Genomic DNA, 14,812 nt, shown 5'->3' with positions numbered 1-14,812 from the left:
GAAAAATTGTATGTGGGATCATAATCTATCAAATTCACCAAGAGCTTTACTAAGAGAGAGCATTTCACATAATTCAAATCTGAATGCACAAATTGCCTTAAAAGTTGATAACATATACAATGAAATAAAATCTGCAATTTATACGGGGTATGTGTATATCAGTCCCCTTTTGTTGAGAGATTCCTATAAGTTTATTTAAGAGATCTTTTGTACGATCTACCATACACCATATTTCAACGATTCAACTGTTCATCTCTTAGGTATTCTTTCAAAGATCATATCTACCAAAAATTACTTAAGTTCGAAACCATTGGATTGTTGGATTAAATAGTAGTCATAATAGTGTCTATTTTATTCACCACAATTGGATGTCTTTAATAATTTGGGATTTGTCTAATTTCTTTAGCAAGGATGATCTACGAATAATGTTATAGAATATGAACGGTTTCGATCGTTGAAAAATGTTAAGGAATATGCACCACAACGTCACCAGTGTGTATATATATGTATATTCTATCAGTATATCAGTAAGATGAACATTATGTAGATTGTGATATAATCTTTCCTCAAGTAAGTTGTGATGTATTTTCTTGAGAACCAGATAGCATTCCCACTTACCAGTAATCTTTACAAGAACACTCTCCCCCTTTAAAATGGTGGAAGCGATTTCTATCCCTCACGATTATTTCGCGGTCGAAAACCTTCGAGATCAGCTTGCTTGCCTGGTGGCAGTCTTTGCAGACTCGTAAATTCTTCGATATACGAAGAGTTTCCCTGGGTTTTGTCTTCAACAGGCCAAATGCAATTGCAAGTTTCTCACTGTGGTAGTATAAAGGGTTCTCTCTTTCCTCCTCGTCGAGATCATGCAACACTCCCTCCGTGTCCGGAACATATCCTGCAGATCTTATACATTTCAACATTTCATCCACTTTCGAGTATATCTCTTTTGTCTGAGGATGAGACCCTCCACCGGCAATGAATTCACTGACAGTGCCTTCCAATTCAATCATGGAAAATCCAGGAACCTTCTTCACTCCTCTGTCATTCATCAACCTCCTCACATTGGCAACGTCGTCCCATCTGCCCGCATTTGCGTATAGATTGGCTAACAACACATAGCGCCCGCTATTTTCTGGTTCCAGTTCGATTACCCTCCTCCCTATTCCGTCTCCCAGTTCAACATTTCCATGGATCTTACAAGCTCCGAGGAGAGCACCCAAGACACCTACATCGGGGCTCATAGGCATCTCGTTTATTAGCTTTCTTGCTTCCTCCAGCCTCCCGGCTCTTCCAAGAAGATCAACCATGCAGCCAAAATGCTCTGTTCTGGGCTCAATACCGTGGACTTCAACCATGCTGCGGAAGTACTGCTGCCCCTTTTCTACTAACCCCGAGTGGGCACATGCACTAAGAACATTAACAAATGTAATGTTGTCGGGAGCTACCATGTCCCTTTGCATCTGCTCGAAAAGCTCAACGGCTGCCTCTCCTTTCCCGTGCATTGCTAGCCCTCCAATCATGCAATTCCATGAAGAAATCCCTTTATGGGGCAAACCATTGAAAACTTCAAAAGCCTTCTCCAGGCAGCCACATTTGCAATACATGTCAATGATAGTTGTTGCAAGTTTTGAGTCCAATTCAATCCCACTTTTCTCAATATATCCATGTATCCACTTCCCTTGTTCTAGAGCACCTAAACCTGTACAAGCTGATAACATACTAGCCGCCATGAACTTATCCAATTCTACGTTTTCCACGCGCATTCTTTGAAACAAAGCAAACGCCTCATGAAAACGATCACTCTGGACATAAGAGGAAATCATTGCATTCCAAGATACGGAATTCTTCTCGGGCATCAACTCAAATATTTCAAAAGCCTCGTCGACAAAGCCCCACTGGGAGTACCCAGTAATCAAAGTCGTCCAAGACACGACATCCACCCGGGGCATCTTGTCAAACACCCTTCTAGCTTCCTCTAAAGACTGAAACTTCACATACATGTGAATCAAATTGTTCTGACAAAACCCATCATCTCCAAACCCGAGTTTAACGACATGGGCATGGACTTGTTTCCCTTCTGCAACAGCACCATCAGCGCAACAAGCTCGTACAACAGACGGAAACGTGAACCTATTTGGAGTCACAAAGTCCTGCAACATCTGCGAGTACAAAACAATGCAATCTCTCGGCAATTGGCACTGCAAGTAACCTCTCATTACGGTGTTGTAAATAAATGCGTCCGGTTGAGGCATTGCGTCGAACACCTGGAGGGCATAACCCAAATCGCCATTTTTGGAGAGGGCGCAGAACTTGATGACCCGGCCCATAGCGTCGTTGTCGGTGGCGAGGCCGAGCCTGATGACTTGGGAGTGCAACTGCTTGAGCTCCGCCATGGTAGAGCATGATTCCAGGCCGCGTAACGGTGAAATGTGGGTCCTGGGCGAACTTAGGGAGGGTGGGGTGGGCCCGGTGGGTTGAAGGACTTGCAGCGAAGTCATTTGTATGTGGAGTGTGCGAGTTCTAGCTCGTCGGCACCTTGTACTTTGTGTGTGCGCATCAGAGATTCAGAGATAAGATATTGCGGGGCCCAGAAATGCTTTTCTTTTTCTACATAAAATTAGTCACAAGTACGACCAACAATTTAACTAGAAAAAAAAAAAATTAATAATTTAACTCATTAGTACTGAAAGAGAATTTTCTTCGGATCTACTTTGCAGGGATCCTAGCGACCCTTATATTCTAACGGTTTATCGTATATTGTACGGTCAGTTTTCGTCAGATACTATGTATGTTTAATTTTAAATAAAAAAAAATCAAATAATTTTTTATCGTACGATACACAATGAATGATTAAAATGTGAGTATTCCCACAATTTGAATCCGGATATAATCCAATTCCATTAGTCTTATCATTTGTAAAAAAGAATTAGCTACAAGTAGACATAATACTCATGAGCATTATTTTCTATTTATAGGATGGTAATTTCAATAAAAAGAATTCTAATTTATTATAACACGACATATATATTTCTTTGACTAACCAACCTAAATCACACTTATATAAAACGAATAATTATATTAGCATGCCAAGAATTTTGTTTTTTTGAGTATAATGATATATTTTACATTAAGGGGAGATGAGTTCAGCTAAGTTATACAATGACAACCTATTTAGGAATTGTTAATTTTGGAACTATTTGAAAAACTTCGAAGACAAGAAAAAAGGGCAAAGATGTTTGGTAGGGTTAAACAGTCCTCACAACGAATAGAGACAATAGAGACTACATGTGATCAAATGAGATCAAAATATATAGTATCCTATATTTTTTGAAAAATACTCTACAAATAACGTGATCAGTGCACCCATGCAAGTGTTTCTCCCGAGGAAGTTTCAACTTCTAAAAGTCTCGCATACGTAGATTTTGACTTGGAGGTCAACTAATACTGGATATATATCTACCTCTAAATATATGGTGCATGCTATATTAAAGGGGGAGTAAGATAGTGATCTCATTTTTGTATTTTTTGGTATCTCCTGAAGATTGACGTCCTCCAACAAAGCAGGAACTCCTTCCGGACCAACTAATTTAACTGCCTCTTAACCACCATCCCATATCATGAGAATTCTTGTCCTGAGGCCTTAAAAGTCACCCCCTAAATTTGGGCACTCCACAATGCATGCACATATAAGAGCTCCATCTCCATGCTTTCAAAGCTTCATCTTCTCCATCCCCATTACCCAAATTTTGATCTTTTCTCGTCGAAAATCGCGTGTCATAAACCTAATCCATGGAGAAGAGAGGAAAGCTGGTGGTAGGAGGAGTTTCCATCATCCTTATCGTCGGCGTAGTGATCGGACTTGTAGCTGTTGTTTGCACGAAAAAGAGTAACAAGGACCAACTTTCCACAAGTTCTAAGGCCGTTGCTGCTATTTGTGATCCTACGGATTACAAAGAAGCATGCATCGACAGCCTTGGATCCGTCGCGAAAAATGATAGCGCTACGCCCAAAGACCTCATCCAGGCCGCCATTGATTCCACAATTAAAACCGTGAAGTCTGCGATAGAGAACTCTAGCAGCATTGCCAAATCCTTCAAAGCGATCAACTCGACGGGTAAAATGGCGATGGACGATTGCAAGGACTTGTTGGAATCGGCAATTGCCGATCTCCAAGCCTCTTTTTCGTTCGTTGGGGATAGCAACATGCACACAATGCACGGCAGAGAGGAAGAGCTGCGGAATTGGTTCAGTGCGGTGATATCGTTCCAACAATCGTGCCTCGACGGCATTCCTCAGGAGGAGCTCCAAAAGCTCATGAAAGATAGCCTTCTCAACGCCACGCAGCTGACCAGCAATGCCTTGGCAATTGCCTCATCAATTGCACAAATCTTAGAGAACTTCAACATCACATTGAACAAAGACTTAAGGCCAACGAGCAGCTCGCGGAGACTTCTCGAGCAAGAAAACGATGGGCATGGCCAGTACCCTAGTTGGTTTCCAGCCGCGGACAGGCGGTTGTTGGCAAAACAAGACAATGGAGGGGTTAAACCTAATGCTGTAGTGGCGAAGGACGGGAGTGGACAGTTTAAGACTATTGGTGCTGCCCTTGCTGCATATCCAAAGGGGCTTCAAGGAAGATATATCATATATGTGAAGGCTGGGGTTTACAATGAGTATGTTACTGTCACCAAAAATCAGATCAATGTGTTCATGTATGGAGACGGACCCCGGAACACCATGGTCACCGGAAGTAAAAGCTTTGCCGATGGCATCACCACTCAGAACACCGCCACATTCGGTGAGTCATGTGTTAGATATTATCGCTACTACTAGGGTTACCAAATGTGCTCACTAAATAACGCGACATATGTACTTACAATATAGAAAGGCTTGTAATAATTTTTTTAATGTAATCACAGCTGCAATTGGAAACGGATTTCTAGCAAAGGGGATGGGATTTCAGAACACGGCAGGCGCCCAGAAGCATCAGGCTGTGGCACTGCGAGTCCAGTCGGAGATGTCAGCCTTCTTCAACTGCAGAATGGACGCCTACCAAGACACATTGTACGCGCAAACACATCGCCAATTCTATCGAAACTGTGTCATTTCTGGCACAGTTGACTTCATCTTTGGTGACTCGCCAACGCTGATCCAAAATTCTTTGATCATAGTGAGGAAGCCTATGGACAACCAAAAGAACACAGTGACGGCTCAGGGAAGAGAGGACAGGAGGGAAAACACCGCCATTGTCATCCAGAACTGCAGAATAGTCCCAGAGGAGGTTCTGTTCCCATTAAGGTTCAAGATTCCATCATACTTAGGCAGGCCATGGAAGACGTATGCAAGGACGGTGATCATGGAGTCGGAGCTCGGAGACTTCATACAACCAGCAGGGTGGCTACCCTGGAGTGGCAACTTTGCACTCGATACTCTATATTACGCAGAGTATGGGAATCGGGGTCCGGGGGCTGCGACCAACCAAAGGGTGCGATGGAAGGGATATCATGTGATTAACAGAAATGACGCTCTCCAGTTCACTGCCGGTCCATTTCTATTGGCGGATCGGTGGTTGAAAACCACCGGCATACCATACTTTGCCGGTTTGAAAACCTAGCTCTCTCACGAGATCTCACTTCAAACTAACATCTGTTTGATTTAAATTGATGGAAGGATGGCGCTGTTGATTGTCACCCCACCTAGTGATAACAGGTAGCAGAAAAGAAGCCCTTTTGTCTCTGCATTTTTTTTCTTCGCATTTTACTGTATGTATTTGAACAGTTTTTTTATTAACTTTTGTATAGAATTTAATCTCACAGTAAAATCCTCTCTTACAGTTTTCTTCCCCACTCTTAAGAAATTTCATGATCCTTTTCAACTGCTATAGGCAGAGTACATTGTGTTTTTTTAGTACAACGATATATTTTACACTAAGAGAAGGGGGAGTTCGGCTAAGTCACACAATTAGTGACCTAAGTTGGTATCGAATTTGCCGTTTACGAGATTCGAACCTAAGCCTCTCACTTACAAGTAAAGAGGAATACCATCGGACCAGAGTAAATTGTGTTTGTTTCCCTTTCTTTGTATCTTTTGGTGAAAAGAAAGCCAAAAGGGAAGAGAGATTTTCACTCTTACCTTGGAAGCGAAAAAGATTTACCTGCCGGTACGTCACCGTGAGTTGCTTTTATGTTTGAGTCAAAGTATTTTATGTTAAATTTTTATAGTAAGAGAAAGACAAAATAAGAGAATGTCGAAAGAGATGATGAAAAGGGATGGAAAGAAGAGAAGAGAGAACTCTAGTCCGTTCAAGAAACGAAAAATGTGGTGTGAAAGTACAAGCGTTTCAGTAAAAAATGATTGCCCTTTAATTTGTATGTCATCAAACCCCACCAAAATTAAAAGCCGGTCGCATTCATGGGCATCTTTTCTCGTTTCTTTTTCTTCTCAAAATATTGGCATGAAGAAATGCATTTCCTTTCCCCGACCGAAAATTTATGCAAGTAAACTTGACATCTCAACAAAAAAACCATTTTCTTTTTCGATTTCTTGTACCGTTGTTTTGGTGGTGCCGTGAAGGCCGACTACACGAAACAGAAAAGTGATCGGAAGATGAGCACGGTATTCCGAGGAGCAGATGACAGAGGAACATACAATACGATGGAAACTGGGGAAGAAAATAGTTTATAGCACAACAAATACGAGAGAAGGTTAAATAAACTTGAATTTCGAACAATCAGATGCGTAAAAACGACCAATAGGTCAAGTCAAAGAGGAACGACACTGAATTACAAGGTAATTTTGAGCTTTTACAAGACAAATGGGTTTTGTTTTTGAGCTTCATGCAAGCACCAACAAAATGAAGAAGAAAAAAGAAAAGAATTTTTCGATATCAAAACGACTCTGAAGAATCAATTCAAACCATGGCAGAATTACTCTGAAAACAACCCGACGTCCTAAAACAACCTGATGTCTTTCGGGAAAACACACACCATGTCAAATGACACTCGTAACGAACAGCTTGGCTAGACAAAACATTAGAAAGAAAGCAGCAAAACCGGCAAGGATGTAAGGAACAAGAAAAGGACACATTTTTAGCCAGTGAATTTGATGAAACACCGGTTCTGAAGTCCTAAGAAACATGTCAACTTTCTAGCATCTCCTTAAAAAGCGTCGAAAATCCGGACACAATACATTAGCACACAGCAAGCAAGGTCATCACACAAATTGGATTGGGTAAAGCTTAATGAACCACAAAATTTCGCTTTTGAAATTGGAAAAATGCAATTTCTGAGCATGAAAAGGAAGAACGATGTAGATACAGAGAGGCACAGAGAATTGTCACCACATCGAAATTCAGCTACACAAAACTGTATGGAAAAGTAAATATGAGTACACAACAACAATCTGATCTACGATGTCTCCCTAAAAGTTCCCAGGCCGCCGCGCATAAATTACGAAAAAGAACCAACTGCAACTAACAGAGAGACTCACAGGTTGACAGAGGCTGTGTAGCAGCTCAAGCGGAAGCCGAAAAGCTGAAAGGAAACCCATGAACTCATCAAGCTCAAAATCCTTCCTTTGATTCGAGATCATTCTTCCATGGCGTCAACATTTCCCATTTTTAATCGATCACCAACCAACCCATTACTTCCCTCAGCCTTAACAATCTTGGGCGCCGCTGGAATTCCATCAGAACTCTCTAATTTCGGTTTCCCGTTGAGGCTCTCAGGCCCCGAAACAACATCTCCAGCCTTCGAATCCTGCTGCTTCTGCTTGTTAACCAGAGAACTGAGTTTCTCCAATGCCTCCCTCGCCTTCTTCTTCGCCAACACGGCCTCCCTGACGCGGCGCTCGGAGTCGGTCCTGGCCAAGACGGCGGCTTTCGCCATTGAAGCCGCCGCAATTTTGGCGGCGGCGACGAGGGCCTTGGCGTTGGCCTTGTCGACGAGACATGCCGTTTTGGCGTCGTTGGCATCGTTTTGGGGGCGATTGAGGGTGAAGAAGGGGTAGCCCTCTGCGCAGGTATGGCACTCGAAGCCATGGAAGGAGGAATTAGCGATGAGGACGCAGGCGGGGTGAGAAACGGAAGGGCACTTGACGCACATGACCCGGTCACTTGCCGGTAGGGGTTGGTCCAAGTAGTCGAGACAGAGAGGGCAGTAGAGGCCTCGGTAGTTTTGGAGGACGCAGTTGGTGCAGAGCCTCTGAAACGCCCCTTTGTGGCGGATGTAGTGGAGGAACCACCGTTCGGAGGAGCCGCAGACGCCGCAGAGTCGCCTCTCAAGTTCGGGTTCGTCTCGCCTCATTGCCATTGGACTCGCATTTGCGGGTGGGGGATTGGATTGGACTCGATTTTTGGTTAACGGTAACCCTAGGGTTAGAGGAAGAGGAAGAGGGAAGAGAGGAGGTGGATTTTAGGGTTTTCTGGGGGTGCGAATTAGGTTTTGGTGGTGAGGAGATTGTTCGTAGTCGAGTGTTTGACAAGTCTACGAGCGTTTGACGCTTGACGGTTTGCGTTTGAATTGAATGCAAATTTTGGCAAAACGCCAAAAAGCCGAACTCCTTTCTGTTTTCCTCTCTTTCTTTAAAGCCCACAGCAAAATCAATTTTTCCGATTTTGGACTCAATCGCAATCACATTGACCAAAGCGAAAGTAATCAGTTGCACACTTGAGTTTCACTAATTTTCATGCAATATAAATTAGTTTAAAGTAGAATATCGCTCAACCAAGCTACCACTTTGAACGAGCAATGTATAAGTCCGACAATGTGAAAGTGCATTCGCACTAAATGCAACACTGCTGCGTTGAATAAAAACCGATCTATAGGGGAATGGAATGCAAAATTTTCAAGTCGCCACATTTATTTGAAAACATGGTTCCAACATCAAAAACATTTGTGGGTCACTACTCAATTCTGAGGTTGAAATGAGCTCAATTATAGTATTACAACCTCTGCGCCTGCATATTCCTATACCAAAAATCAACTTCAAACGAAACAAATCAACGGCCTCTAATAGGTCACTATAGCAATGTAGTCGATTGGGCATAACTCAACAACCTAGTACCTTGTGCGATTTCAAGTTCAGCTACTGGTTAATCTGCCACCATGAACGGATCTACTTCTCCGAGATCAGCAACTAGTGGTTCTAACTTGGATGGATCCTCATCCTCTGAAGCAAAGTAAGTTGGAAATGGTAGCGAGGAAACATCAGGTTTCTTGTAGAAAGCATCTCTTATGAAAACAAAGTTTCCTTCAGCGCCCGGAACCTGTGAGAATAGTCAACATCTAATTGAGTAATGTGAAACCGGAATTAACAACAGAACACACAGACTCCACAAGAGGATTAGGACCAATTACTGTATCGATTTTAAACTGTGCAGTTGCGAATGTGTATCAGCACATTTATTAAACCAACCAATATCAACTAGCGGTTCATTATACATTTCCTCCTCAACATTCTGAACATTTCGGGAAGGTATTAAGTTCAGGAAACTATTGTAGTCACAAAACTATTGTTGAATAAGGTTCAAAACGCAAGAACTTAAGAAAAGAAATGTGTGAGGAATCATACTTGGCCTTTCACCCACATCAAATTCCTTGCAGGATCAATTTTGTAGACCCATACATTTTTCACTGTTCTCTGTTTCCCACCCATGCGCCCCGGCATTTTTCTGCCTTTAAAGACCTGTTCATACAACAAATGATTGTCACAGTTGCAATTTATAATTATTGGAAACCATATGCATTTTACAGATAAAGAGAAAATATAAACAGGTAAACCAATATATATATTAGATATATAGCATGTCCACGAATAAACAAAAAGTCATGTTATTTAGACACAAAACTAACACACTTGCTGACACGTTCTCTAATATAAGGTGGGTCCTGCGTACAATGTAGGGCGCCCGTCTATTAGAAAGTGTGTTGCTTGTGTGTGCTCAAATAGAATTATGGATTAAACAAATAAGCAACAGATTACTTGACTAAATTAAGTCATCTTCATTAGAAGCAAAGAGAAAAGTATGGTTATAGAGATCCCAAAAGCGCTTGTCAGAATAGTTTATGGAGAATTGTAAGCCATACAAACCTTTCCAGCATCATCTCTTTGACCTGTAGAACCAATACTTCGGTGTGACAGAGATGCGCCATGGGATGCTGGCATACCACTAAAACCGTGCCTTTTCATTCCACCCTAGGCACAGAAAATAAAAATGATACATAATGTTTCATAACCTCACAAAAGTTTTCCTGTTATCACCATCATAAAAAAAAATTTGAGAAACACAGTTGCATAATTCGTTGATTAATCCAATTAAAAAGATTTCCATTTTTTTTTCTTGAAACAGCATACACAACCACAGGGTGAAGATAAAGAAATTAGTTCACCTGGAAACCTTTCCCTCGCGTGATTCCTGTGACATCAACATATTGGCCTGGTACAAAATGGCGAACACCAATTTCCATACCAATAGGGAGAAGCGCATCATTTGATACAGGAAACTCATGCAATTTCCTCTTAAGTGGAACACCCTGAGCTCGGAAATGACCCACTTCTGGCTTTGTCAAATGTTTTGCTTTCTTCTGTCCACAACCAACCTAACTAGCACCACAACAGAATACCATCCTATAATTAAACCCGTGACCTTGGAATTTTTTCAAAAAATAATGTTACCCTCTGTTTAGCGGCCAAGAAAAATCAATGTGATCAATGTTGGACAAACCAAACAAAACCCAGATGCAAGTACCAAAATTACCCCTTGTTCAGTTCCACTTAATCTAATTAACAAATAACAGCAGGAAACAAATCACAAATGATGTTCTCACGGACTCACGGTGACAAAAAAATATCGGAACTTATCAGTTTCCCATTCATCTAAACCCTACTAACAAGACCTTTCATGCCCAGCAAGCAACGCATATGGTTTCAACTGTAAATCGCAACCGAAGCCACCCGATACTAAGGCCAAGTTGATCTACTTAAGGTTAAATTGCCTAGTAGTCCAGCCTCAAGACAGACTTTTGCAGATATTAAACAGCAAAACGCAACTTCTATTGGTTCAATTGTATACACTGTAACGAAATTATAAACGCACTACCATATTCGTCTCTCAAAAATTCCAGAAAAAAAGTCTAAACTTCGGAAATTTCATAACCAAACAAAATCGAATCGAATTCGCGACGAACAGAGCCAAATGAAGAGAAAAAAGGTTACCTGGAGAGCAGGGAAGCCTTCCTTCTCGGGGGTCTTGACCTGAGAGACGATATTATCATCGACCCAGAGCACAGTTATCGGAACCCTAGCGCCCCATTTGTCCCAGAGGGCAGTCATCCCGCACTTGACCGCTATGAGCCCGGTCCTCTTCGAACCCGGGCTCATCGGCCCTGGCTTCGCTTCGATAACCGGTCTCCTGTCCGCGACGGCCTCCGTCGCATCCACCGTGGCCTCAGAGCTGAACCATCTGAAGAAATGGCACTGAGTCTGCGTAAACGACGTCGTAGCATTAGCGGCTGCAGTAGGAGGAGAAGCAGAAGAGGAGGGGTTGAGTGAGAGAAAGCGGAGACGGGAAATGAGGCCTCTCGATGGCGCCAACATCGCCGCCGTGAAATCTGACGAGTGTTTAATGGAGTAAAGGGTTTGATGGCATGGCGGTGTAAAACCCCGGGAGGAGGTTGCAGCGATCGCAATGGGGATTTGGCGCAGTAGGGTTTAGGACTTTAGGAAGAGAGAGAGATGATGTTTCTGCTCTGTGTTCCATCACTCTGTTAAACGGTGTCGTCTAGGTCAAAATAGAATATATATAAATTAGTAGTTATGAAAATATTTATAATGAATTCAAAATAATGATTCATATATAATTTGAAAATAAGTTTTATTGTAAAACTTACACTAAGATTTACAATTAATCTACTGACGATTGGTCAGCAAATTAGATATTGACCGGTGAAAAGGATATTAGTGCACACAGACATCCTTGACATTTGAAAATTAAATGTGTTTACAATTTTGATTTCTTTGGGTACAGTGTGAACTCAAAGAAATTTTTGATTGAGAAAAGATGTAGAAATTAACTTGAAGTCTTCTCCAACTGAGTCTTCTTCATATGGACTTGGAAAAGAGACTTGAATGATTGATTGCTTTACTATGGAAACACGGGATGGATGGTGACTTGCTTTTATTGTTGATGAATAGTGGTCGTGTTGGAATAATTGCTACTTTTATTGTGGAATGTGCAGGTGACTGAGTAATTCTTTGCTTTGTCGGAATTACTGATGGAACTTTGTCTGAAAACTTCACATGATGATTTTGGCTTCACATGGTGACTTTGAAAAGATGGCAATTGACTTGATGACTTTAATTTTCACATGGTGATTAACTGTGTTCATATGGTTTTATGCAAAAGGGTTTTTGGAGTCTTGTTAGTCGGCCCACTTGGCTGACTGTGTTTTTTGGCTTGCTGAGTTGGCTGGTTGCTGTGAGGATGCGTCTGAAGATTCGGAGTCTGAGGCTTATTCTTTTTCAGTATGGAGCATTGCTGCTTCTACAAGTAATTGTTGAGCTAGGTCTTTGAGTTAGATGCCTTTTTCTTTGCTTTTTGAGCTAGTTGACTTGGATGACTTGGATGTTCCTTTAAGTGGTGATGATGAACTAATGTCCGATAATGATTGTTCCGGGATGGCTGGCAGGGATGGTTGTGCTGGCTGTGCCGGAATTGATGGAGTAATGGGAAATTCTGTGAGGACCTGATTGATGGTCTTTTGATGGTTGAATTTATCCCACCACTTAACTGATCTAATTCTATTGACTTCACCGGTTTCGACTTCATAATTTCACTTCGTGATCCATGGGATTTTGTATTTGGCTATGAAAATTGGAAGAAGTGTAATTCTTTAGTTGAATCGGCTTCCGTCAAATTTGTGTTGGAAGCTGGCAGAGAGGACCAGCATAAGCTTTTCTGATAAGAGACTGGCTATTGGGCTGTGAATTGACCACCATTTAGGGAACCATGCAGGAAAATTTTATCTGAAACTCTTGTCAAAATTAATGAACCATGAATGACTAAAATCTTATGTTTGATGAAGAAAGATGTTAGTCCATGCATCAATGTAATCAAAGTAATTGTAATGGTTATTGGGAATTTGAACATATTGGGTGTGAAGATGTTTGCTTTTGTGAAGGGGAATTCCCCAATCTGATTTGGTTAAAAAAAAAATCAATGTAAAGAGAATGGTAGAGGATTTTGTTTTCATGGGTTTTGCTGTAGAGAGATTTGATTGAAATGAACTCAGTTTTACTAAAGATGGCTTGATAGTATTTCAGTGTTTTATGTGGTGCTTGTAGGATGATAATGAAAATTGGGTGGAAAGATTGTTTTGGCTAATTTTTCTAATGTTTGTTCTTGATTGAGATTGAAAGGGATACCGAAAAGATATTAACTGGGATTCTTCTTGACGTATAATGATGTTTTGGTATAACTAACTGGTTGGGATGATGATGATTGGAATGTTGAGGTTGAATAAGGATTATATTGACTGACTAATGCCGTTTGGTAATTGGGACGTGGTGACTGGTAATTTGGTCGAATGTTTCCTATTATGGAACCAAAGGGAGTGAAACGGTCGGTAATGGCTAAGGCTGATGAAGAATTTGGGTTTGATTCTTATTTTATTGGTGGTGGTGGTAGAGTGGCTGGAAGCCTCCTTTGATCAGGTCTTCTTGTTGTCATTCTTCCCCTGTAGAAATTCTCTGGTTAGGAAATCAAGGATGCAATTTTGACTATCCTTGATGTATTCGATTTCAAAATAAAAAATACTTAATATAGATTGTCATCGTGCAAAAATCTATTTTGATGCAATGTTTTGAACATCTTGTTGTAAAACTTGTTTTGCAGATTTGTAATCGACTCTGACTAAAAACTTAGATTTAATAAATCATCTTGAAAATTAATAATACATAATACTATAAATAATATTTTTTTCTTAATAGTACTATAATTATTTTGTGCTAGATTCCATACTCCTGAATGGAAACGAACAATTTGTTCAGGAGATCCGGAAGAAATTGACTATTTGAGAATATCTCCGTAACCAATTTCAGAGGCATCAATTTCAACAATTTTGAATGAATTGGGAGTTGGAATGTCAAAATAAGGCAAAGTCTTAACATGTGATTTAATTTGTTTGACAATAGAAGTATGAGTATTGGACCAAGGTAAAGGATTTTCTTTTAGACGATCAAACAAGGGTTTGCATTGTTGCCTGAGATGAGGATAAAATTCTACAACATAATTTAAAGATCCTAGAAATCTCTATAATTGGGTTTTGTCAGTGATTTCATCTGGGAAGTTATCTACAAACTGAATTACTCTATCTATTAGTTGAATGGTTGACTGGTGGATATTGTATCCTAAAAACCTAATTTTGGTTTGGAATAACTTAATTTTGGTTGCTGAGACAACTAACCCATTTAACTTAATTATCCTAACAAACATATATAAGTGTTTCCAATGCTCATCTATCGATTTGCAATAAATGAGAACATCATCAATATAAACAACTGAGAAATGACTGTATTGATTAAATATTTCATTCATGATGTTCTAAAATTTGCTGGGTGCGTTTTTAAGACCGAATGACATTACATTCCATTCATAATGACCGAAGGGAGTGACAAATGCAGTTTTGTATTTATCATCTTCATGAATTTGAATCTGCTAAAATCCAGACTTCATGTCGAATTTTGAGAAGATTACAGCTTGACTAAATCTCTTAATCAAATCTCTTTTGTTAAGAATTGGATACCGCATCCATTC

General features: G+C 40.7%; 4 protein-coding genes across 4 annotated transcripts; 1 reads left to right on the top strand and 3 right to left on the bottom strand.

Annotated features, from left to right (window-relative positions):
- Positions 1-564: 564 nt before the first annotated feature.
- On the bottom strand, positions 565-2,498 carry LOC137730741 (pentatricopeptide repeat-containing protein At5g66520-like). Its single transcript, XM_068469700.1, has one exon. It carries the CDS (start codon positions 2,496-2,498, stop codon positions 615-617), a length of 1,884 nt encoding a protein of 627 aa, XP_068325801.1. The 3' UTR covers positions 565-614.
- A 1,257-nt stretch (positions 2,499-3,755) lies between these two features.
- Positions 3,756-5,803, top strand: LOC137733008 (putative pectinesterase/pectinesterase inhibitor 28). Its single transcript, XM_068472235.1, has 2 exons — positions 3,756-4,798; positions 4,920-5,803. Exons 1-2 carry the CDS (start codon positions 3,790-3,792, stop codon positions 5,612-5,614), a joined length of 1,704 nt encoding a protein of 567 aa, XP_068328336.1. The 5' UTR covers positions 3,756-3,789; the 3' UTR covers positions 5,615-5,803.
- A 1,319-nt stretch (positions 5,804-7,122) lies between these two features.
- Positions 7,123-8,485, bottom strand: LOC137731042 (uncharacterized). The gene has a single exon (XM_068470097.1). It carries the CDS (start codon positions 8,307-8,309, stop codon positions 7,587-7,589), a length of 723 nt encoding a protein of 240 aa, XP_068326198.1. The 5' UTR covers positions 8,310-8,485; the 3' UTR covers positions 7,123-7,586.
- A 349-nt stretch (positions 8,486-8,834) lies between these two features.
- Positions 8,835-11,756, bottom strand: LOC137731040 (large ribosomal subunit protein uL3m-like). The gene is made up of 5 exons (XM_068470096.1): positions 11,215-11,756; positions 10,389-10,598; positions 10,090-10,194; positions 9,571-9,684; positions 8,835-9,265 (listed from the first exon to the last, which is right to left on the bottom strand). Exons 1-5 carry the CDS (start codon positions 11,593-11,595, stop codon positions 9,092-9,094), a joined length of 984 nt encoding a protein of 327 aa, XP_068326197.1. The 5' UTR covers positions 11,596-11,756; the 3' UTR covers positions 8,835-9,091.
- Positions 11,757-14,812: the final 3,056 nt, after the last annotated feature.

The sequence above is a fragment of the Pyrus communis genome, chromosome 4, assembly GCF_963583255.1.
Source record: "Pyrus communis chromosome 4, drPyrComm1.1, whole genome shotgun sequence".
NCBI lineage: Eukaryota > Viridiplantae > Streptophyta > Magnoliopsida > Rosales > Rosaceae > Pyrus > Pyrus communis.
Note: the sequence above shows the minus strand (reverse complement) of the source record. Positions and strands in the feature narration are given on the sequence as shown.

Excerpts from the sequence above, each read along its gene's own strand:
- LOC137731042 (XM_068470097.1), bottom strand. The coding sequence starts at position 8,309 with ATGGCAATGAGGCGAGACGAACCCGAACTTGAGAGGCGACTCTGCGGC.
- LOC137731040 (XM_068470096.1), bottom strand. The coding sequence starts at position 11,595 with ATGTTGGCGCCATCGAGAGGCCTCATTTCCCGTCTCCGCTTTCTCTCA. Across the intron at positions 10,599-11,214 it reads AAGGCTTCCCTGCTCTCCAG|GTTGGTTGTGGACAGAAGAA; the intron begins GTAACCTTTTTT and ends GGTGCTAGTTAG. Across the intron at positions 9,266-9,570 it reads TGATGTGGGTGAAAGGCCAA|GTTCCGGGCGCTGAAGGAAA; the intron begins GTATGATTCCTC and ends CTATTCTCACAG.
- LOC137733008 (XM_068472235.1), top strand. The coding sequence starts at position 3,790 with ATGGAGAAGAGAGGAAAGCTGGTGGTAGGAGGAGTTTCCATCATCCTT. Across the intron at positions 4,799-4,919 it reads TCAGAACACCGCCACATTCG|CTGCAATTGGAAACGGATTT; the intron begins GTGAGTCATGTG and ends ATGTAATCACAG.
- LOC137730741 (XM_068469700.1), bottom strand. The coding sequence starts at position 2,498 with ATGACTTCGCTGCAAGTCCTTCAACCCACCGGGCCCACCCCACCCTCC.